Source organism: Gossypium hirsutum, chromosome A12 (genome assembly GCF_007990345.1).
Source record: "Gossypium hirsutum isolate 1008001.06 chromosome A12, Gossypium_hirsutum_v2.1, whole genome shotgun sequence".
NCBI classification, from domain to species: Eukaryota; Viridiplantae; Streptophyta; class Magnoliopsida; order Malvales; family Malvaceae; genus Gossypium; species Gossypium hirsutum.
In genome coordinates, this window is record NC_053435.1 from 88,546,269 (window position 1) to 88,571,050 (window position 24,782).

At 31.8% G+C, this 24,782-nt stretch overlaps 3 protein-coding genes and 2 long non-coding RNA genes across 11 annotated transcripts; 3 read left to right on the forward strand and 2 right to left on the reverse strand.

The window, feature by feature from the left end:
* The first annotated feature begins 770 nt into the window (after positions 1-770).
* On the forward strand, positions 771-4,207 carry LOC121210949 (uncharacterized). Its single transcript, XR_005906261.1, has 6 exons — positions 771-1,049; positions 1,170-1,266; positions 2,326-2,376; positions 2,464-2,526; positions 2,652-2,697; positions 3,771-4,207. It is a non-coding gene; the product is annotated as an uncharacterized lncRNA (long non-coding RNA).
* A 645-nt stretch (positions 4,208-4,852) lies between these two features.
* Positions 4,853-5,962, forward strand: LOC107939440 (GSH-induced LITAF domain protein). The gene is made up of 3 exons (XM_016872771.2): positions 4,853-5,191; positions 5,352-5,478; positions 5,646-5,962. The coding sequence occupies exons 1-3, from the start codon at positions 4,998-5,000 to the stop codon at positions 5,727-5,729; spliced, it is 405 nt and encodes a 134-aa protein (XP_016728260.1). The 5' UTR covers positions 4,853-4,997; the 3' UTR covers positions 5,730-5,962.
* A 64-nt stretch (positions 5,963-6,026) lies between these two features.
* Positions 6,027-13,368, reverse strand: LOC107939438 (uncharacterized protein At2g33490). 6 transcript variants are annotated; one of them, XR_005906263.1, is made up of 14 exons: positions 13,060-13,333; positions 12,610-12,682; positions 12,420-12,479; positions 11,709-11,780; positions 11,239-11,300; positions 11,053-11,121; positions 10,137-10,165; positions 9,837-10,044; positions 9,450-9,731; positions 9,178-9,225; positions 7,746-8,513; positions 7,564-7,659; positions 7,031-7,082; positions 6,027-6,296 (listed from the first exon to the last, which is right to left on the reverse strand). XR_005906263.1 is itself a non-coding variant. In XM_041083004.1 (13 exons), exons 1-12 carry the CDS (start codon positions 13,177-13,179, stop codon positions 7,567-7,569), a joined length of 1,884 nt encoding a protein of 627 aa, XP_040938938.1. In that variant the 5' UTR covers positions 13,180-13,333; the 3' UTR covers positions 6,795-7,082; positions 7,564-7,566. The 6 variants fall into 6 exon arrangements, 4 of the variants coding, with proteins under 4 accessions (XP_040938938.1, XP_016728258.1, XP_040938936.1 ...); XR_005906262.1 differs by having other exon boundaries at positions 6,029-6,296; positions 7,564-8,513; XM_041083004.1 differs by lacking the exon at positions 6,027-6,296 and having other exon boundaries at positions 6,795-7,082.
* A 1,530-nt stretch (positions 13,369-14,898) lies between these two features.
* On the reverse strand, positions 14,899-21,972 carry LOC107939441 (pyruvate dehydrogenase E1 component subunit beta-1, mitochondrial). 2 transcript variants are annotated; one of them, XM_016872773.2, is made up of 17 exons: positions 21,890-21,972; positions 21,676-21,802; positions 21,287-21,335; positions 21,110-21,184; positions 20,652-20,732; positions 20,522-20,548; positions 20,372-20,434; positions 20,115-20,201; positions 19,006-19,131; positions 18,648-18,781; positions 18,457-18,529; positions 18,235-18,300; positions 15,945-15,983; positions 15,733-15,857; positions 15,529-15,643; positions 15,301-15,383; positions 14,899-15,149 (listed from the first exon to the last, which is right to left on the reverse strand). In XM_016872773.2, exons 3-16 carry the CDS (start codon positions 21,308-21,310, stop codon positions 15,315-15,317), a joined length of 1,104 nt encoding a protein of 367 aa, XP_016728262.1. In that variant the 5' UTR covers positions 21,311-21,335; positions 21,676-21,802; positions 21,890-21,972; the 3' UTR covers positions 14,899-15,149; positions 15,301-15,314. The 2 variants fall into 2 exon arrangements, with proteins under 2 accessions (XP_016728262.1, XP_016728261.1); XM_016872772.2 differs by having other exon boundaries at positions 21,676-21,808.
* LOC121210950 (uncharacterized) lies at positions 17,120-17,374 on the forward strand. The gene is made up of 2 exons (XR_005906264.1): positions 17,120-17,195; positions 17,298-17,374. It is a non-coding gene; the product is annotated as an uncharacterized lncRNA (long non-coding RNA).
* Positions 21,973-24,782: the final 2,810 nt, after the last annotated feature.

Sequence of the window (24,782 nt, forward strand, 5' to 3'; positions counted from 1 at the left end):
TATTAATTTTAAAATATTATTTTATTTTTGTTGATTTGGTATTGTCACTTCAACAATCAACATTGATATGTCGTTTATTAATGGTTATATTAGAGTTGCCGTTAAATATTAATAATCAACATCAATCAGTGGGCATATTTGACCAGTTTTGTTAGTTTAGGTACTCAATTGGGCACAAAAAGTTTGAAAGGATTTCATTGATTTTTTTAAAAGTTTAAGGGCTTATAATACCATTAAACCATAATTGCAAGACATAGAAAAAAGATGAAACAAGACTAATGTTAGATAATGTTAAAACATAAAGGATAATATATGTAACATTGCTAACACCCCTGAAATGAGAACAGTGTCAATTCGATTTTACATGTGTTAGAATTTTTCGATGTAAATAAAATAAAATTTTTAAAATTTGTGTGAAAGGTAATTGGATCTTATAAGAAATTAAAAAGGCTTTTGGATTTAGATAAAATAAATTGAGGTATTAACTAAATCGTAAATGTGTGAGAAGTGTTGGCCAATAACGTAAAAATTAAAAATAAGAAAAGACTAGATTAGATGGATAGGAAAAAGATCAAAGGACCTGAAAAGTAACTTGACCAAGGAGGTATAAGAAATTATGGATGAAATTGAAGTGTAAGTGAATCACATATATGGCATGACATGATATGATATGATATGATTTGATTTGATTTGATTAAATATTATTAAAATTTTAAAATAAAAGAAAATGGAATAGATTATTAAAAGAAGAAGAAGAAGAGTGGAATAGATATTTTATTAGACAGATGTAGAAAAGCTAATATCATCATCTTCATCTTATCACTCTCACTCTCCCTCATCTCTCTTTTAGCTCATTTTTTTATTTCTTTCATGTTAGTCCCTATCTTCTATTTCTAACCCTTTTAAGCTTTAATCTTCAAATTTCCTTTATAAATTTTTAGTGAAATCACAAGGGGTAACTCCTTGGCAAGCTAAGTTTTATGTGAACTTAGCTAGAATACATATTTGAGGAGAGAGAAAAGAGAAGTTATGGATTGAGAAAGGTTAAGGTAAAGATGATGAGATTTTCTAAAGGGATTTCATATTTATTTCATTTGAAATACATGGAAATGGTATGTGATTATTGTATTGATGTTTAAATATTGTGTATATGTGCTATATTTATGAAGAGAAAGAAAAGAGAAGTGAAGAACAAGTTGGGGATAAAGGCAAAGGTGTGGCAAATGAGTGAAGGAAGGGGGAAGATCTCATTCCAAGCATTTTATTGTAAGTATATCAAGAATTTTACTTTACCTAAGTAAAACCCAAAATGAAAACTTGATAAATTGTTTTAGAAATATTTATGGGATTTATGTGTATATGAACATGATGGTTTGAATTATGAAAATTATTTGAAAGTGAAGTTGAATTCTTATAATGAATTAAAATTTGTGTATGTGTAGTGAATTTGGAGAAAAAATACTAAATTGATAAGAGTGTAAAATTTAGATAGGTGAAATAAGTATTATTATTATGAAATATTTAAGTGAAATGTTTAATGTGGATAAAATAAATGTTAGGTGAAATTTTGATGTTTGTTAATTATATTTAGATAAGGACTAAATTGTAAAAAGGGTAAAGTTTGAATTGGTTTATTTGTTGAGTAAATGTACTAAAATTGTATAATTTAAATGCTCATGTAGACAAAATGAGAACTAGTAGGATATAAATGGCATGCTATTAGGAAATAAAATTTTCTATGCGCACAAGTGATAATAGCACTATAGTGTAAAGTGATGTTTGAAAAAATCCGGTTTAAAAACGATTTTCTTGCACAGCAGAAAATTAAAATTTTGAAATTTGAGCCAGTTTTTGATATTTATAGCAATAAACCCTTTACCAAAATCGCACATATGTTGTAACGCCCCAAATTTTTGGATGTCTAACGATTAAATTTCATTGTATTTAAACCTGTTGTATCTGTGGTTATGTGCTTTGTGTATGTGTTTGAGGTTAGGGGTTCAACTTGCATCTTTGGAAAATTTTGCTATTTTATTCTAAGTTAATCTTTATCCTTAACTATCAACATAAGTTTAATTCTTTATGAATTGATGTTAAGAATGAGTCTGCTAGTTTACTAGTTAAGCTTTTGTATTCTACTTGGTTTTATGTTCATGTCTCGGTGTATGCGTTAAGGAATATTTTTGCTAAATGTTAGAAATCTTATCGATAGTTAAAATATAAATTTAACGCTCTCTTTATCTCTTTCCCTTTTCCATTTTCTTTTCTTCTTTTCTTTCTTTCTCCTTTTTCCTTTTACTTTTCTTTTTGATTACGTTTGTAAAGTGGCTATCGGGACTAATTGAGTTGTTCATTGCGTCGTTGGAAGATCTCTATGTAAGTTCTGTCGTAAATTCTTTTCATTTCTACGAGTTTTTGCTACTAAAATTTCTGTTTCAATCATACATTTGGCTCCCTTTTTAGGCAAAGATCTTGTGAGAATCATTTCACCAACAAGTTAGTTCCATTTTCGCGATTGTGTGCGAGGTGAGTGTTGAAATCCAAGTGGACAAATTGTGTCGAAGTTTTTTGACATAAGAGTTAGTTTTGTATGTTAATTCCTGTGTTTGTTGAGAATAATTGTTGAATTGGTTATTGGATGGTCGTTCTAGGGTTCGGGGTTTTTTTGCGTTGCTCCTATGTCAAAAACTACATCAGGTGCGTACCAAAAACTTGAATATTTACTAATTTTGAACACCGAAAAACATGACTGTCAATACCACACGACCGTATGGTAGGCTGTGTGGCAAGCCGTGTAACTCACTGTCTACCAAGTAAGAGCCACACGAGCAAGGGACACCGGCATGTGTCCATACCGTGTATGGCCATGTTAGTGCAGGGTGCACACGGGCGTGTCTAAGCTATGTAACTCACTGAATATAAATAAGGTCACACAGGCGTGGTTACAAGCTGTGTAACTGTCTGATTACAAAATAAGGATTACATGGGCAAAAGACACGGCTGTGTAGGGCCGCACGAGCCAGCTACCTAGGCCGTGTGAGACCACAAGGGCGTGTGGGCCAATTTACGAAATTTTACCATATTTCGAGCATTACGCGAACTGAATACAAGCCTTTTGTGAGGCCGTTTAAACTGAATTTTAACTGCATATACTGATATTCTGTGATCCGGAACTTGAATACTGATTATCAATGTGTGTATTGTGTTTGACTAAAATTACTAGAATTGATCTACTGTGTACGAGTATGAGTTGTATTTGAATATTAGTATAGAACTCTGTATTAACTGTTATTGTATTTGAATATTAGTATAGAACTATGTATTAACTGTTATGTGAAGAATGAATATTCATTGGATGGGAATTCAAATTAAGAGGAAGTATTCTGTTCTGAACTAGTGGTTAAATCCTTGGTATTCGTATACTAATCTGACGGCTTGTTTGCAATCTCTGAAACGTGCCAGACTGACATTAAGTGGTGTATAAGATTGGATGGGTAATGAATACACTATTTGGTGTGTTGGGTTGGTCAGAGATGGTGTGTAGCGGTTGGTATTAAGTGACTGCATCTGTTATGTTCTGTCTTACATCTGATTATAGCTTGATCTATTATCCGTTTGTATGACCTTGATTTGTAACTGAATGAACTGTTTCCTTATTCTGAGTCAACATCTGCACTTGGATATCCTGGTTTTACAGATAATCTATTGTATATGTAAATAGTTAGGTCCTTTCTAGTATATTAACTTAGTTATTGTTGAATAAATTTTAGGTAAATCACAGACTTGATTGGGCCGGCGGATGGGGAGCTCGGTTATGTGTTTATACCGTTTAGTACTATGACCATACTAGTTTTTTTCGTAGTTTCAGTTAGTTGGAAGATAATATCGAGATACCGATTTGTCTTTATTAAACTTTATCAGACTTAAAAGGTGTGTTATTATAAATTGCAGAATGTGTTTTGATTATCATTCATTGTAACTCTCCAGGCTTGACCTTGTCTTCTAGGCCGGGTATGAGGTGTTACATGTGCTTTCGACTAGACGGATCCTTATTGTTCCAAGCTTTCAACTGAACGACCTTTTTCGCTATTTTTTGTACCACGAACTACTTTGAGTGTAGGCTCAAACACTTTTGAATCAAACACAGAACAAAAAATATTTACTTTATTTTTAATGGGAAATTAAATCCCTCTTCAATAAAAACTGGTAGAATTGTTATTCCGGAAAATAGGATTTATACTTAGAAAATAAATTCTCACTATTTTTGGGTAGAATAACAATATCTTAAAGTTGTGTATTTAGCTCTATCGGTGCCATCTATTTATAGAGAAACAAAATCATAGTCTAATACTTGTTAAATCTATTTATAGAGAAAGGGGCAACAACCCTAGTTAAATCTACTAGGGTTTGTTGTCCCATGTATTTGTCACGATTGTCTTTTGGGCCTCTCTCGTATCAGGTCCAATTATAAATATTTTCTGGATTTTTAACACAGTACTTTATAATTAAATCCAACCTAATACTTGTTTTTTTTATTTCCCAAAATAAATATCATAAATTAATTTAAATAAATAAAATTTCCAATTAAATAATTTACTTAACCTGATTCTGATTCCGTTAAAATCATTAAGATTGTGTCACATATAAAAAAAATTATAATTTTTAAGTGATAACGTGGCAAAATATCAAATTACAGTATTATCATATAAATCAAAACAGGAAAAAATTGCTAAGTTCCATAACTAATATGGTCAAACAAATATTTAGAGACTAAGTTGAAAAAGGTTGTCAATTAAGGGGACTAATTGTTACTTTATCCCTTTAATTAAGTGATACCTACAAGTTATGCGGTAGGAACGGACGCAAGATATAATTTTTCCTCCAAGGTTTGACTTAAGAGTTAAGACACAGCTTACCAACAATAAGACGATTAGAGGAATCCCGGATTAGTAGTACTAGACATTTTCAATTCGGCCAAGCCCCAAAAGGAACAAGGAATGTCCAAGACAGAGCAGCCGGCGGTGGGAGTTCCATACTATGTGGGGATGAACCCGTACCAGGCGGGAATGATACCGCCGAACGCCATATACGGTGATCCCAAGGGAATTCCAATTCAGCAAACCATGTATCGGGATACCCCTGCTCCTTTTAACTGCCCATTTTGTGGTAATTCCGGACTCACTCTGGTCAGGTATGATAAACCCTCTTGCCCTTTGTTCCCTTATGATTTGTTTTCTTTAAATCGGACAACTTCCTGTTGATCGATTTAAGGATGTTGCTGGTTTATGTTTTTGTGAGTGTATGTTCTGATATAATGGCGGATTACATTCAGTTTAATGTGTGTTATTCAGATCTAAACCTAGCCTAGCAGCGGTTGTTGGATGCATGATGCCATTTATGCTTGGAATCTGCTTCCTTTGCCCTTCAATGGACTGCCTTTGGCATAAGTATCATTATTGCCCCAAATGCACTGAACAGGTGAGTCTGGGTACTTCAATTTAGGGTGAGCTATAAAAAGGAAGATAGCTCTCACCTCTTCTCCCCCTAATATATTCCCAATCCTTAACGAGTGAGGAGACTTATTGGCAGGCTTGATCCCACCTTAATTTCAATCATTTTTCTTGTTTGCTGATATTCTCTTGTAGGTTGCTAATTTCGAGAAATCAGATCCGTGCGCAGTGGTGGACATGCCGCAATGGGTGCAGGAGAGTTTTGGTGTGCCTGCATGATAACCCTACGACAAGCATTTTGCGACGCTGCTTTAACAATTTCTATGTGCTTTTATCGCTTTACGGATGACTATATAGCCCATACAAGTACCCAAAAAAAGAGAATCAATGGTTTTAGTATATATATTTTGAATTGTCATACCGCTACTTTGTGGTATTGGAGTCATTCGCAAGGCTGTTGTGAATATTGTCGTTTCCCACATTTAGTAAATAACATGGATGATGCTTCTGAACCTTCATGAATTTTTTTTTAATTTTATCTTAAAGAACATCCTATACTACTAGCAAATAAATATTTAGAGCACTAGATCCCAATAGCCCATTTTATTTTCCATTTTATGTTTGGATATATAGCAGAGAAGAAATAAAGCTAATGGAAATGGAGTACTCGATATTTGTGGAGAAACCTTGGAATTGGAAAACTGCTTCAACAGTTTTATTCATACAGTCATGTTTGACACTTGCAGAATCTTTCAATTACATAAAAAACTTCTTAGAAAAAAATCCAACATCTCCATACCTGAATGTGTAACATAGCTTTTCACTACGAATTACTCTACACCTTCACTATAATACAAAAGAAATTGCAAATAAGAATATTTGATTAAACAGGAGATAGTTAAAAGAAAAAGGAGCAATAAAACAGATCCGAACAAGATAAAATGGGCCTTGAATCAAAATCTAATCCTCAAATTCAACAGAATATGACCGTTTATGTAATCATTATCTTCTGCATAACAGCTGAATTTTGCAACCAAAGGAACCTTATTCGTCTGGCAATGGCAAGACAGAACTGGGCAGAAAAAAATATAGCAGACATCTGGGAAAAAGCAGTTCAGAACTAGAGGAATGACTCAAACTCTAATGTTAGGTGAACTTGAGGAGAACGCCAAATATGATCATGTTCAATCCTTTCAAAAGATTTCATATCTTTAGAGGGCAGACTCTATATCGAAGTTCTTCATATATGTCAAGCATAAGTATTTCAAGAAAAATGTAAATTCGGAAAAACTTAATCATAAACTCGTGAAAATAAGATAACCATAAGACAAACCAATCCACCTATACTGCTAAATAGTATTTAGTGTAGTAATTTGCATAGAGTAAAATAATTAAATTGTCTATTAATGCCCTGGAGAAGATACAAAATTTCTCAAAACTTGGAACACATGGCAAGCATCCATGCCAAGAATTCATTGTAATAGACGAGATGCGCTAAAATATATAACAATGATTATAGGAAATATTAATTGACAATATGCACAGCTACACCTGTTCAATATAGGAATCACAAATCTTACCTGTGGGTCAGGAATGAAATCAGTACTACAATTAGTTTTAATCAACCATTTCCTGCATTAATCACATACCAACAGTCAGAAATAGAAAAGGATATAAAGAATGCTCCATCTAATGTTGAATATAGCATTTCTATGCTACTGACTATAGATCTTGCATAATAGGGGATGATACCAAAGAAGAAGACCACTGATGATTCAATCTAACCCAACCAATGTTTCTAAAAATGTTGATTGTTTAAAAAAAGGGGGGAACAAGCCACTGCCAACCACTGTAGAATATTATGATGCATTTACTTTTTATTCACAACCTTCATACTGAAAACAGAAATGCTCAAAGTTCTCACACAAGACATATTCAGTTTCTAAAAAGTATTGAAAAGTTCATATATGCATATACTGAGAAAAAAATTAGCACAATCAATTATCTATCAACTGGTAAAGTCATCTCATCACAGTGTTCCCCAGATAGTACCAACCAACTTACTGAATTTTCATAATTTTAGTGCAAGATTTTCTAAATGGAATTTGATTACCTATCAACAGTCAGTGAGCAAATTGATGATGGCCAGATTCAAGATAAAGATATTGGTGTCAAAGGAGGTGAGGCAACATCTTGAGACATCCCTGAACTGATGGCAGTTTCCAGTGGACTGGACACAGTTAATGACACCACTCTATGAGTGCTTGAGGGTATGGAGAAACTGCGAGTAACTACCTGCGGAGGTTGTGGCAGTGGAGAGGCAGCTCTTGACATTACCAATTGATTTGTAGCAGAGAGCCCATGACCTGTAGGCATCAAGGGACCTGAATAACCTACAAAGCCTAAAGGTCTTGAAGACTTTGCGGCTGGACTGGCTGGCGGTCTAGGAAGTTCATGAAGCTCACTTATTTTAGGTGAGGAAATAAAAGTAGGGGAAGCACTTGGTGATGCTTTTGGAGATGCTGATCGTTGAGGCATTGGATTTCTCAAAATTGACCCAGAGAACAATTGGGGCTGTTCCACTGAAACAGTTTTGGTAGGCCATGGTTTACTGGTCAATGGACCAGAAAAGGATTGCCGTTTGATTTTCTTAGAATAAGCAGCAGTTGGACTAACTCGAGGGGGTAGTCGAGTTGAAGAGGCTGGACTATTGCTCTCTCTGAGAAAAGACTGTGCATTTATAATAGCAGATCCACAAAATTTCTCATCTCCCAAAATCATCTCATGTTTCTTATGTTCAAATGGAGATGAATGCCATGAATTGTTTGATTGCTCATTCAAACTTGCTTTTGAAGATTGGGGAGCCAGATTACCTAATCCAATAGAACTTTCTGTAGCAACTGGTGTCGGTAATACATATGAGCTAAACTTTCGTGCTGATAACGGTTGAATTTTCTCATAAGGGTCAGATTTATTCTCAGAAAGAAGTGGAGCTGATTGGCTGCTGGTCCTTATTTCCCCTCTAAATGAAAAAGAATGGCGACGAGCTTTTTCTAGATTTTCCTGTAACATAAGGAAAAGTAAATTATCTCCCAACAGAGTAGATATTTGCTGCAAACACAAGTTGGAGGGGGGGGGGATAACCATATAAAATTTGAGACTATAAAGTTGCTTCAGTAGAAGCATAACAGATGTGTTCAGAAAAAGTCAATGGATATAAATCAGTTGACCAATAATATCAGATATTGAACTTGTATGGTTCATCATAAATCCAGTGAAACAAGATATGTACTAGAAGGGGTGTAGGGAGGAGGCAGGGCCCCTTCCCCTCCATATTGTTTTTATTTTTTAATTAGTTTTTAGTATTTATATACTTCAAAAATTGTAAAAGAATTATTTTGCTCCCATAAAATTTATAATATGATCATTTTTTATCCTAGCCCCCCGATTTAGAATTCCTGGCTTTGCCCCAATGTACTTGGATGATTAGTTTCTAAATATTTGATCGTAACTACTAAATGGAATGTGTGGGAGATAAAAATGTTATATTAAAAATCAATGTCATTACTACGCAGATCACGGATACATAATATGAAATACAATCAACGGAGTTCATTATTATTAGGAACTGCTTACATGAAAGCTCTATGTGCATATACATACCCCAAATTTGCAAAATCTAGCCTCATATTGCGAACTATAATTAATAACATAATAAGCTCTTTACCTTTGCAGCCTCCACCATTGCAACTTGGGGAAATGCTACTTGATCCAACTGCAAAAATTCACATGGAAGCCATTCTACAATTAATAAAATTAGAGGTGCAAATTACTTCTTGTGTTTTGCATGTGAACCCTATGTGAGGTCCATTGAAGTTTCTTTATAACACTAGGGAGAATGAAATCCATTCCATACAAAAGAAGAAACAACAATTGTGTTTCCGCAAGGAAAAAGTGAGTTAGCTTTTTTTAGCCAGAAATAGCATGTTAAGTAGTCACCTCCATTGAATGCCGTGATGCAAAAAACATGTTCTGATCTTGGTCATTTTGTCTATAATCAAAGCTCAATTCACCATCATTGTGGTCCTCAGCATCATCCTCATAGTTGTCGTCATCACTTTCATCATCATCATTTTCATAATTTTCATCAGGATCACCATTTTCTGCTTCAGAATCTTCTAGTCCACGAAAGTGGTAATCAATATGCTGCTTTTCAGTGATCTTCTGCACATGTGGCTCTACTTCTTCAAGAGATTTAAGAGCCTTCTTAAAAAAGTTCAGCTGATTTCAAGCAAAAGGAAATGGGTCAATAACCAACAGTAATAAAGATTAAAAATAAATAAATAATAAAAGAAGTTCAACAAAGAAGAAAAACAGAAAAGAAACCTGAGCAGCATGGTGTCTAGCTGCTTGCGTAAGAAGGCTTCTTGATTGTCCTTGCTTTAGAGATTTCAATCTGAAAAAAAGTAAAGTTGCTTCCTCCTGATATTCGTCATGTGCTACTTGTAAATGTTGTACGGAGAAATTCTCCCCTTTCCCACTTTTTGATCTTCCTTTTTCTTTGTGTCTCATTGCCATGTACTCGTATACATTTCTGTATATAATGCATCGAAAATCATAAGCCATTATCCTTGAAAAATGAACTTTGTGTCTCGTTATTTTTTAAAAGTTAAATAAAAGTTGGACCTTTTCTCATCGCATTGTCGCTTCATCTCCTGTATCAGCAGAGGGGGAGGGGGGGGGAGTCAATATTACATCATATAAATGCTTAACCGGCTCTATAATATGTAGTGCAGTAATTTGTGTAACTAAAGAAAGTGATTCAACTACAAAAATTTAAGCTTGGTAAACAATATGAACATAATATCTAAGAAAATGGTTATATCTTAATTCTTTTGACAGGAAATACACACACATGCATACATAACAGATTTGAGATATCAAGAGAAGCCCACAAGAAATCATGTATCCGATGTCAGATTCTTATCTGAGCCCTTAAGATGCTTGAATGTACTTCACCAAAAGTGATTAAAATATTATGCTAAAAAAGCCGATAACAATAAATAAAGCAAGTTCCCTAAGGGTAGGCCTTTTGAGAACATTTTGCATATCATCCGAAGGGGTTCATATATTTTAAGAACAACATGAAGTGGGAGGCATTTCTTGGCATTGATTGGCGAATTCTATCACTTGAAAGAAGTAATAAACAAACAAATATGATAAAGGCTTCTTTTCCCCACAGTTGTTCACTCTTTCAGACAATTTCCAGGTTCCAAACTTTCAAAATTGTTCATATTAAGAGCACAAAAGAGGGTTAATAAATCTTAAAAGAATATCTACTCCTAATCACTTTATCTTGAAGTGTTGGTCTCATCACTAGCCATCATCTTGGAATGTACATGTCCAGAAAGTAGAAAATTAAAGAACATTTAAAAGAAGAACGATAGAATCACATAATGGAGCACTAAATCAACATTAAGAGATAAAAAGGCAAACTGGAGGTGACAATCCTCACATGATATAATGATGAGAAATAGCTTAGCACGGCAAAAGACCAAACAGAAGTAGACAAAACTGGATGAAATAGTCCCTATGAACTAACCTCAACTGTTCGAAGTTCATTAAGAAGGGACTCTGATGGGCTTGTGATTGTCTGGATTATATGAGATCGCTGAAGGATGCAAAGTAATAATAATTATTAGAACAGTAAGAAATAAGATATAACATTTTGCAAGAGCTTTCAGATTGTTACCCCGCCCCCAGACCTTAAAGAAGAAGAGAGACTCACATAGCTGTCAACAAGTTTCTGCAGTCCAAGCTGTACTTTTCCAAGCATTGATAATACTTTACCTGCATAAAAGCAGCTTATTTTAACACATCCTTTTGCACAATGGTTAGCTGCTACATATAACAACTATACCATCTGAATGTGTCCAACTGGGTAAAAATAGCATCTATGCTATTTTAAAAAAATTGCATCCTTCTAGAACTTGAGATATTGAATGTAAAAACACAAAGGAATATTCCACATGTCAGATATACTGAAAGTGAATCAAAGATTTCACTTGATTCATCTCTTAAATCCAAGATGACAACTAAAACACAAGTACTTTCGAAGTGGCAATTTATAGTAAAAAAACTTATTTAAGGGCAAGGAAATCAGTTCGAATGTAAAGTCATACACAGAAAGTTATATGCTATTTGTTCAAGTAAATGGCAACATTGGGGATAATAGCAGAATAATATATATCTGCTTACCACTTTCTTCATCATCATTTACTGCAATTTTTCCAAGACAATCACCCATTTCCTGCAATGACTCCGAGAATTCTGAGAAAAAAAGGACTACACGAGTGATTTCAAGATTGGCATGGCAAACAAAATCTTCCACACCAAAAATTCAAGACCAGATAATTAATGTTTGATCATCATGCTTGTGCTTGAGCCAATATATAAACTACCATCGATGAACCAATACCATCATTCTTACAGCATGGCTGCATGGGTAGATATATAATGTAGTCAATCTCGAGGGCTAGGACTTGAAAAGAAAATAAAAGAACAATTAAGTTCATCATGCAGAAACAAGCATTTAAAACTAGTAGATGATAATAATGCTAGGTCATTCCTAGCCTGGTGGTCAAGTGCTTACACGTTATCCCTTAGTCACGAAATTAAATCCAAGAAAGTCTCTCTATATAAAAGAGGACAGCTACAAACTGTGGGACTTTCTCCTGAGCCTGCTCATAGCAGAACACTTGTGCACTGCATACGGATTTTGGATGATGATGAAGCTAGAGTTTAACTCAATGAATTAATTACAGTTAAAACAACGAAATCAAATCATGCCTTGTGTATTGGGCACAATTTTTAGATAATAATGCTAGAACTGAAATCAGTGTATTAAATTAATATGAAAAAAATTAAACCATGGCATCGAGGAAAGAGCTTGAAATAATTTAATGATACCTATACAAGTGTAACATGGATAATCGACCGAACTCACAGCGGATATCAAAATGATCAACCCTCGAAAAGCATAACAAGAAAGAAGATTCATAACAAACTTAAATGAATTTCATGAAAAGGTCCATTTCAGTTGCACAAATAAGAAATACAACAAATTCAGAATAACAGAGGAAACATATCAATAAATTACCGAAAGCACTATTTGCAGCTGCTGCAGCTGCAGAAAGTAAGCTGTCGTAGCAATCTCTCATATCCTGCATATCCTGCACATTATACAAAACCATAGATAAATCACGTTTGCCCTAACGGCATAATCACATCGGTTCAATTATTTACCGAAAAACTTTAGGAGAATCGAAATTCGAAGCCACAATTTTGAGTGAATGAAATTGAATAGAAAAACACAAGCTCTCTAATAATAATAATAATAATAATAATAATAATAATAATAATAATAAGATAATGCATTGATGTTTCACTAAAATTAAAAAAAAAATCTCTTAATTATAAAAAGAGCTCCCAAAGCAGAAGGAAAACGCTAAGCGAACTTTTGAAAAAAAGAAAAGAGAAATGAAAATTAGAAAATGATTCAAAAAGAAAATGAAAAGAGAAATGTCAGGAAGCAGAGAAAGAGAAAGACCTGAGAAGCCTGATCGAACTCGTCAAATTGAGGCAAAGGCGGAGGATCTTGTTGGTCATTGGTTTCCCCACCGTGCCTGTGAAGTGCAATATTTCGCAATCTTCTCAGAGAAGTCTTCATTTTATTTTGCAAAAATCCTCTCTATCTCTCTACTTCTCAATATAAATATATAGTTTATGCAATTTCAATTTCGGAAATTGAAGGAGTTGCAAAACAAAATCCCCTCCTCCTCCCCTCCTGTTCTTTCAACTTTGCTCCCTGCAGTATTATTATTTTATTTATTTATTTTCTCATATCACACATATATACAATTTTTTTTTAAGAAAAAATATTTATTATATAAATGATTTTCGTATCTAATAATGTTAAATTCTTTTTTATTATAACTGTATACTCTCAATGTGGATAAATATTTAGTTTAGTTAGCACGGTTGTTTCTTAATGTGGATTAAATTTTAGTTTAGTTAGTACGGTTGTTTCTCAATGTGAATTAAATTTTAGTTTAATTAACACGTTCGTTATGATACTAACAAATTAGAAGGATGTTAGTTTAAATAGGTTTACTTATTTATTTTCTTTCGAATAAATGTATATTATCTAATTTATGGGTTAAAAATAAGAATTAATATAAGTTTTTACTGAAGTAATATTATATCATCTTATCAAATCAATTAAAATAATTAGATTGTTATTAATTAGATGTTACGTGACTAATCTTCTCTCTAAAAGCATTACTCTCATCGTAGAGGATGTTCATCTAAACACCCTAGTTTTGCCTTAAGGTTTCAAGTCCTAGCTTTTATCTCTAATTGCTTTTGGTTCCTTTGTGGTTCATTGCTAGTTCAAAATCAAGAAATTGCTTGGTTGTTAGATGTGTTGAGGCAAGTTGTGAAGTAATATTCCGAGTGGTACTTGTTAGTGCCCATTGCAATCCTTCACACTGAGGTAGTGAAAGAAAACTTGCTATATTTGAATTACCAATTTAATGAAGCAAAATCTTTGGGCTATTAAATAAGTTAATCTCTTGGAGATATAGAAGTTGATCTATGGAAACTAATCTATTGCTTATAGAGATTGGATTGGTTTGAATCGAGACACCCCTTGAATTGTGGAGATTTATGTGGATCGAGTTGTTTTGCTAGAATACTATATCTTCATCAAAGTGTGTTTAATTGGACTTTATAGTATCTTTGGTATTTTGTAGCTGTTCAATTTAAAGAGTTGTTTTGTCTTCAATCACTAGTATGTTAGTAGGCTAAAACCTAGTATATATATTTCGACGCTTGTATAAGTTATGTAACGAGAGCATATGAGAGAGTTTGTTATTGTTCATTAAGGAACCTATTATGTAAGTGCAATTGAATTGTAAACCTTAGGTGTTTATAACCTAAATTCTTAGGGAGAGGATTTAGAGGTGAGTGATCAGTGTTTAGGTATAAAGGTGAGATCTTTATACTGTGAGAGTGATAGTGTGATTTACTTGTTGTACTGGTGGTTAAAGATAGGGAATTACTCATTAAGCTAGGTTCCACAAACATACAAAAATTTAACTACATAAACAAACTCCTGTGTTATTTGTTATTTGTTTACATAGTTTTCACAATACCAAGTCATAGTGGCCACTACAGTCAAGCACTGCTATTCTAAGTTAACAGTTCAAGCAATTAACGACTTAAGGTCCCAACAAGTTGACTTTGTTGATGTGAAGAAGGTGTTTGTGATTCTATTTTTCTTACTTTGTTACATCTGGTGAAGAGGGTACGCCCCGCAAGTGTATTCTTCAGATTGAATTAGAGCGTTGTTGTTGTTGCTCAAAAGAGGCAATTATTGGAGTATTTATTGGGCGAATTGGACATTCTTATAGTTGAAATGCGAAGGATGGTTGCAAGGTGTGATTCAGCGCCATAATATTTGAAATACAAGCTCAGAAACAGTAGAGAAAACTACTTAAAATGTGGGAAAGGTTATGTTCCAATGACAAATAAGTCAAAATTTCCAGCCATTTCTAACAATTTCTGTGTTATTAAGTTAAAGCACTTCTTCCTGCACCCAAGTGTCGACAAAGGCAAAAATCAGTATCCCTCTAATTCCTGAAATAATTCCATTTATTATGTTAGGAACTGACAGCAGATAAACAGGCCCAAAGGCAAGACAAATTTATAAAATACCTCATTCTAAAAAATAATAAATAATAATAGAAAATGATGATACAAATTGCCTATATTAGGATAAGTTTCCTGCCTGGATTGGTTCAATTAGGCAGTAGCAGCCAATGGTACAGATCGGTAGCATGCTCTCTTTGCAGCACGGACAATATCTTCAACCTACAGAATTCATAAACCAATAAACATATACAATGACAACTGTACAAATATAACATAAATGCAGCCATCATACTAGCTGGTTTGACTAATGATTGTACTAGAAAGAAGAGGGAATGGATTAAAGAAAAGGGAGGAATAGAATCACCTGCGGCACAGCCATTCTCTCAAGATTTGCTGCATATGGCATGGGAACATCAGCTCCAGCGATTCTCTCAACTGGTGCATCAAGATATGAAAAACTCTCCTCCACAACAGATGCACTGTGAAATAAGTAGGCTTCATAAATATATAAGATGCCAAAATATGTGGTGAGGAGAAACTAAACGATTCAAGAAGAAAGAACTCAAACCAGATTTCAGCACCGACACCGTGCTGGGGAAACCCTTCTTCAACTGTTATTAGTCTGTTGGTTTTCCTGACTGATGTGTTTATTGTGGATCTATCTAGCGGCCTAATAGAACGCAAATTTATAACCTGTATTTTACAAAATAGTAATTGCTCTTCTTAGCTGAAAGATCAAATCAACTTGTAAGACTTGCATTTCTATGTGTTATAATTTACCTCAGCATAAATTCCATCCCTTTCAAGCATCTCAGCTGCCTGAACAACAAACAGTCTATTAGTTGAAAACTCCACAGCCAACATATTACCATAAAGTTACATTTTCAGGAAATTACAACCGAGGCAAACAGAAAGAAACAATACTGGACATCCCATTAAGAAGTGCACTAAGCTGTAATCCTAAAATTTGCACTCATATTCAACTCATTCAATCAGAGGCAACCTAATAGCCACACCATATTTCAGGCAGTTCTCGAGCCCAGAGATTAAAAGATAGTCTAACGAAACATGGGACCCTGCAACGCACAAGATAAATAAAGAATCCACCAGTCACTAGCAGCAATGAATAAATCTGAATAACATGTTGAATATTATAAATAAATCTGGTCCAATAATCTTTTAAGCTCAGAAGTTATTACCAAATAAAGTTTTAAGCCAATCAACCAAAAGTCTATTTAACGCAGTCCAATATTATAAGAAAATTCTAGAAAGAGCTTCTTAAATGAGCTCCCCATGAGCTCAATAGAATTTTGTAAGAGATTCGGCATTATCCAGTTATAAGTAACTTTATAAGAGATTCGATTATTTGCATTAAAAGAAATTTAGTTATTTACTGAAAACATTACAGTCTCGTAACAGAACACCCCAATATTATAGCCAAGTTTCATCCAATTTGGCAATATATGAACACATTTGTCTCTTCCTTCCTAAATATGTAGCAACTGGAATTGCTTGGTTGAACATAACAGCTAGGGCTGAGTTCAGTTCGGGCAAACTTTTTGGATTTTTTGATTGCCCATGATAATTCGGTTCTGTTCGATTCTTGGTTCTTTCATACTTTTTTTTTTTGGATTTTTTAACTTCATTTTGACATAATAGCTTTGCTTTAGGGCTTTCAAATATTATTCAACAAAGTTTCAAAGTCTTTTTCATATATATTTCTTAAAAAATTAAAATTTTCAAGTAAAAAAAAAAACTATAACTTTTATATTGTATTTTTTCAAATTAGTTTTTTATATAGTATTTTAAAGTTATTTTTACTATATAAGATATTTATCGTTACATCATAAAAACATTTAAATAAAAATAGAATTCGGTTCAGTTCAGGTTACAGCCAGTTTTTAGCTTATGAACCAAAACCATCCAAAAATCACTAGTTCAGATTGCATTTTGGTTTCTTGTTTGTTTTTTTACTCAATCCTATTAATAACCACCATCTCCTGGACCATCTTCTAACTTTTCACCACCAAGGTTTTGTTTAGCATTGCTCATAGAGGTGGAAAAGCACTTTTTGACAGCATAAGCAATGCCAAACAATCAGCTTTTAACATCAAATTAATTTTCACCACTAAGGTTTTGTTTAGCATTGCTCATAGAGGTGGAAAAGCACTTTTTGACAGCATAAGCAATGCCAAACAATCAGCTTTAAAATCAAAATAATTGAAAAAAGCTAAAAAGCCCAAATTTAAGTGCTTTTGATTTTTATAAAAGCTATTTTGGAGATGAAAATCTAAAATTATCCTCTCATTTCCCTTTTTGAAATTTATTTTAAATATATAATATTATTGTATTTTAATATCTAAATGTTACAAAATAATTTATATTAATTGCTTAAAGAATATTTAAAATTTATATTTCATATGTCATAATATTAGTGAATTTGAATATAATCTAAATTAAATTATCTTTTACTTTCCAACATCATGCCTAAATGGACATTTTAACTTTTCACATCACTTTTTGACAACCATGCTAAACACTTAAAATTAAAAACCAATTTTTCCATAACACTCTTCAAAAGCACTTGTTCCAAACAAAGTTTCTCAAAAGTATTTTTCAACCGCAATAGCAATGTTAAACTAGCCCTAACTGGAGTATCAACTACACATTAACCCCAAGGCCAAAAGGAAAAAAGATTGGTTTGTTCTCAAATGTTTCCGTGTTCTATTTCTTTGGTTAGTAACCACTAACACTAATTTTATTTTCAATGCCAACAGCAGGAACCTTTTTCCCCTTATTGCTGTGTCCATGCTGAATCTGGTATAATAAGTTCATTATTTTTATTTTTCTGGCATATCCAGCAGTACTTGACACATCTGCTATTTCAAACAAGTGTCCATGTCGGAAACATATCCTACATGAATACATGAGAATAGCAGCTGTATCCATGCTTCATATCTTTAGATTATTCTTTTATATATCGTATAGAATCTTGTGCAGTTGCATACAATCTACCTCAAATAGAAATTAGGCACAGCTTATCCAAATAGACACTACATAGAAGACATACCTTAAGTGCATAGCCCACCATTTTTGAAAAAGCTGTAATAGTCACATCTTTTCCTTCTCTCTCAATCTGTCAAAGTAGATGGTCAAAAGATAACTTTAACTGCTATCAAAATGCAACATCATGGATACGAGTTACAGCAGAATCACTGACTGCAGAAGCATCAATAATAGTTATAACAATATCCGTGAGAGTAAAATTTAAGGAGAATCATATCAGCATTACCTTAGCTTTCCCAATTGGAAGGCAAAAACTGGAATCAAGAACTTCATCAGAAACAGGGAATGACTCACCATATCTGAAACAGTATGATTATATGAGAGCAATGTCAGACATTAAAACTCTAACTGAACACTGGACCAGTAGAGTGGCAGCGCTCAATACATAATTCAATCACATTTTATTAATTCACTTACAACAACTCGTTTTCAAGGAAAACAACTGGATCAGGATCTCTAATAGCAGCTTTGAGCAGTCCACGAGCATCTTCAGAATTATATGGTGACAATACTTTCAACCCAGGACAAGAAGCATACCATGCTGCATAACACTGGATATTAACCAAAAAGACAAGTAATTAAAACAAGTTCTTAATATATTTAAAGTCAGCTACACCTCTATAAAATGGGAATAATCAAATGGTAAATGTGATATGTAATACAAAATAAATCAATTTTCAACCTCTGTAGGCTCTCTCAGGAACAGAGGAGAGTTGTGTAGGTGACCAAACCAAATAACAGGTCACAGTGCCAGTAACATACGAGGAAACCATACCTGAGAGTGTTGGGCACCAACACCAGCAGCGGCACCATTAGGTCCTCTAAAAACAATGGGTACAGATATCTGGCCAGCAGACATATAGTTGGACTTTGCAGCAGAGTTAATAATGTGGTCAATTGCCTGCAATAAAAGACAAAAATGTATTAAAGAAAATTTTGCATCGGGGATTCAGGACAAGAATCTCATAAAAACACATTGAAAGAAAGTAATTAAAATTTTTTATTACCATTAAAATGACCAATAACTAATGTAGTACTAAATCCGAAAAAGTCTGGCACACAATGACTAAATCTAGACCTAGGCAAAACATCATTCCTATATCCAAGTACACATGATGTTAAAACAACATAGAGACATCCAAACCATTTGCTCTCTTAACATCTCAAGCCAGGACATCTTACACAGCAAGAAGGCAACCAAAAGAACTCCAAAGATCCCGCATTTAAAAAAAATGCAGCTCAATGAAAGAGTTTTCAGGATATCTTCTGAAGCACCATTTCTCGGCTTGTCTTAACACTAATTCTTTGGTGATTAGCATATAACAAAGCGAATTACAAAATTGAAACAAAAATTTGAATCACTTATAGCCAAACAAACTTGCATTCCAACAACATGATTTGGCTTCTTCAACCAGAACTATAAAAACAGGACCAATTACTGGTAACAGCATGACCAGCTATGAAACACATTTTAAATGCTATCTCTTTCCTTTACAGTTTCCATTTGTAATCTACAACCACAAGTACCAATACTTTATTGCTATGTGTTGTCAAATATAGAAAGAGAAGATCAAAATAACAAATACATAAATTCTATTGCCCTTCATTAATCAGCCACTATATCTGATCACAGGTGTACCTTCAAAGAAAACATGCATACTTCATTCATACAAGCTCCAAAGAATTTCAACACTACATTACAGTAGTAGTTATAACTTCACTGTCTTTAAAATAGAAAGCACATGATAATATACTACCACTACTTTCTTTTTTATGACATGCATGCCACTTCATTTAGAATTCGTTTTCAAAACTTATGAATACTCTAGCACGCAAACTAAAAAAAGCATACAGCAGCATAGATTCAAAACAGAACCATCTAACCTGCATGGAGAAGTTAAATGTCATAAACTCCACTACTGGCTTCAGACCATAGTAAGCAGCACCAACCCCAATCCCAGTAAAACCAGCCTGTGAAACAATAAATAGACAACTTAGGTGAGAAAATAATGTAATGAAAACTAAAAAGCATCAAATAACACATATAATAGGCATGTGAGATTAATCATTCAATAAAATAATAATAAAATTCACAAACTGAATAAAAGAGAAACAGTATAGGCATGGATAAACATAATAACCTCAGTAATTGGAGTATCAAGAACCCTTTCAGGTCCATACTTCTCCAAAAGTCCCTTGGTTATCTACAAAAAAAGGGAAATAAAAATCAATCTTTGCTCTTCAGATACTTGTAGCAATGGCCTGTATTATATGTAGCAAGAAATGCTAACCTTGTATGCACCTTGATATTCTCCAACCTGCATTTTATGAGTTCAAGAAATAAAAATCATAAGAATGGCATATAAATAAAAGGAACAGCCAAAATATTATCAAAAAATTGTTCTGTTAATGTTTTCTCACCTCTTCACCCATCAAAAAGACTTTTGGATCAGCCGACATCTCCTCATCAAGAGCAGAGTTTAATGCCTCTCTCACTGTAATCTGTACATAATTATCATTAAACAAACAAACAAATAAACAATAATCCTTGAAGGTTAGGCCTTTTGGATATTAATAATCACAAAAGCCATTTAACATTAACTGCAAGATGATGCAAACTACATACAAAGAAATACAAATATAAAGATAACCATATCTGTGTGCATATGGTTGTGTGCTTGAGCGGAAAAATATGAGCCGTGGGTCTTTCTTCTGAATGTTGCTTACGTAAGTAAGCTACAGAGCAGCCGCTAAAATTGTACATAGATACTCTTCTGAACGAGTGAACACTTGCAGTATGCAACTTGAAATATCTAATAGCATTAAACCCACAAAAAGTACAGAACTACACCAAGAATAAAAAAGGTGAAAAATATTACCTGTTTTGCAGCAGATGAGTAACTTCTCAAGACAGATACTGCAGGCAGAATCTTCTTAAATGATTGTCCCAACATCTAAATAAACAAAAAAGAATTTTTTTTAAAAAAAAAACCTATCAGATTAACTGAAACGTCAACAAAGGTATATGAAAGAGTAGGAGAGTTTCCAGAACTCACCCTTTGCCTTGCTATTGCTAACATCTTTCCTCCTCCACTTTGCTTTTCTCTGAACAAAAATACAACAAGCTATTTGTTAATTGTTCCTTGCAATGCTAATCCCAGTTTCATATAAATCAAAGATGCATTAAATAAATGCTAGTGCAATTAAAGCATTGATTAGTGTAAAATGCTTATTTCACTCACTAACTATGAGGATTATCTATTCAAACAAGTAAATCTGAGAACTAATCACTAAAATATGATTCAGAAAAATAAACGAAATTATATTTACATAAATCGAGAAATCTAAATCAGAAAATATATATTCATATAAGATACTGGAAAGTGGGAACCAAACGGTAATGGATGGAAAATAAAATCGGATAAAGAAGGTAAGAAAAACGTACCTGCTTTTGAAAAAAAAAAAGAGTGTGGGATTAGGGTTTTCTGAAAGGAAATTAATCGGCAGGGAGATGACCAATACTGAAATTGGAGAGATGCAGGTGGGGGCGGTGAGCTAACGCATCTGCTGTGCTGAAACTTAAAACAGAAATAGAAATAAATAAAAATAAGGAATGTTTTCTATAAACATACTTAAAAAGAGTGACAGCAGCGACCAACCAAAGTGATATCAAGGGTCAGGAATCAACTGGGAAAACAACCAACAATCGGGCGGCTCAGTTGTGATAGGGGAAGATAGATATTTAATAATTTAATACTACTTCTATGACGGGGAATTTTTAAAGCTTAATTCGTTATCACATATTATACTATATGGCTTAAAAAAATTAAAAAATTGTTACAAAATAAATAAATATGGAGAGAATGAATAAAAAAATATAAAAGTAATAGAGAATGTATTTTATTGATAAATGAATGATTATAATGCTTCATCAGACTCTCTCTTTATATGCATAAGAAATATAAAAGAAGCAAAAATCTAATTCTAATAACTATCATAATTTAAATTACATTAAAACTTTATATTAATCATAATAAACATCTACTTAATAAAATATTCATAATAATATATATTTAAACGTAAGTTTGAGTTTGAGATTGTTGACTATACTTATTTTATAATCCAATTAATTGGAAGTTATAATTGGTAGATTTTTTTTATTTGATAAATTTAAATAAATTTCTTAAAATTATTTTTAATTATTTCAAATGTTTTTATTATCTCAAGGAAAATTATTTATCTTTAGATCAATATCTCAATTTACAAATAAAATTTTTTAAAAGTGAAGTGAATATCTAAATATTAATATGTGCATCCATTGTCTTAAAATATTTTTTAATACTTAATATTTATGATCACAATTACAAGTTACACCCACAAATATTTGAATATATCATCGTTTTTCTTAAGCATAATCAAGTGTTTAACCATTTTAAAAAACTTTGATATAAAATAAAAAGGGTATATGCACAGCAAATGATGAAGGAAGTTTACTTTAGACATAAAATAGGATCCAAGTCAAATAAACTTGTTCCCAATAGTACTAGTAAAATATTAAAAATTGATGAATTTTAAAATATTAAAAATTTGATATATAATTTTTTCATTTTTATTAAATTATTTTTTAATAAAATTTGATTGTATTACTATATATTTTCTATAACAGCTTTTTATATTTTAAATGTGATTAATGAATTAAACAAAAAAAAAGTTATTAGTGAATGTATATTTTATTGTAAGATACAATAATTTTTACTTTTAAAAAAATTACAATATTATTTTTATAATTTTTTACAATATTTTACAATTTCTAATAATTTTTATAAGTTGTTGATAGTTTTCTATAATCATTATTATATTTACATTTTAAAATTCTAACATATTTTTAAAATTTTTACACAATTTATATATTTATAATTTTATTTATATTTTTCTGTATTTTTTATAATTTTTCAATAGTTTTTAAGGGTTTTTTTCTAAACAATGATATTATTATGATGTCAGAGTATGTCGCACGATAATTATAATTGTAATATTTTAATCATGTCCTTAATGTCTAAAGGATTAAATTGTAAAAGTTTGATAACATTAAAAGTCATATAAGCTAAAGAATTGGGGTGAATAAAAAAAATATTAAGAATAAAAGTGAGAAAAATAATATACATTAAGGCTAAAATGTGCATTAAGGCAATTTTTAATTAGTTACCCTCAAAAGAAAATGTAATTAGTTGTCAAAATAGGCGCATGTTTGATATACTTTGGCTGGGGTTAAATATGAGAAGCTGATAAAAACGGCTCTTGAAGATTAGGGGGGTCGTCCACTTCACATTTCTTTTATCTAATCTCTTTCTTCATCGATGAAAAAAAAATTTAATATAAAAATTAAGGTTGCTTTTGAAAATTACTTTTGAAAAATGATTTTTTTGGATAATTGATTAGTTTTCTTTTGTAAAAACTTATATTTTTTAGTGTTTGGATTATTTTGCATAAAATATTTTCTATTATTTGACAAATTTTTCTAAAATAATTTTTTAAAAGTTATTATTAGTGAAATGAACACAACATAAATATATTTGTTACAAAATATTATAGTACACTTTCCTTGTAACAATTGAAATTTATTTTATAATAATTAATTCATATATAAACTTAATAATAAATAACGCCTAATTAAAACTTAATTTAAATTACATATGTCTCATAAGAGTACATATTGACACATTAGAGTTGGAAGGGAAAATGAAGTTAAGCATTATTTAAACAAATACTCATATTTGTATAATTAAAATATTTATATTTTATTCTAGGTTAAAATATGTCATAAGTCTATGTACTCTTCGTAAATTTAGAATTTAGTCCCTATACTTCTATTTTAAAAATTTAATCATTCTACATTTTAGATTTCAAAGTTTAAGTCTAATTGTTAACACTATTAATTATTCTGTTAATTTTTTAAGTCCATTACAACACTATTCTTTAGTTACTTATCTATCAAGTGAGTATTTTTAAAAAGTCAAATCAATAAAATTGACAAAAACAATAATAATAATGTTAACAACTAGACTTGAACTTTGAAAGCTGAAAATAAAGGGACTAAATTACTTAAAATAAAAGTATTATGACTAAATTTCAAATTTATGAATGGAATTATGACATATTTTAACATTTATACTAACAATTTATTATTATATTTATAATTGTAATATATATTTATTATTAAAATATTAATATAAATAATTTTCACTAATATATCAAGAATATTATTTAAAATTTAAAATTATTATAAAAATAAAAATGTAATATTAAATAATTTATTAAAATAATTCATTATATTATTAAATATAAATAATTAAATAATATTGAAAATTATAATATTTGATATTAATATTTTAAATATTTTTAAAATTAAATTAAAATTTTATTTTTAATATAATAATATTAAGTTTGATTTAAATTAATTTTTATATAAAAATAAAACTGCTCATAAAAAGAATTTTAAAAAAAATAATTTATGCTTTTCAAATGAGTAAATCATTTTATAAGAAAAAATAA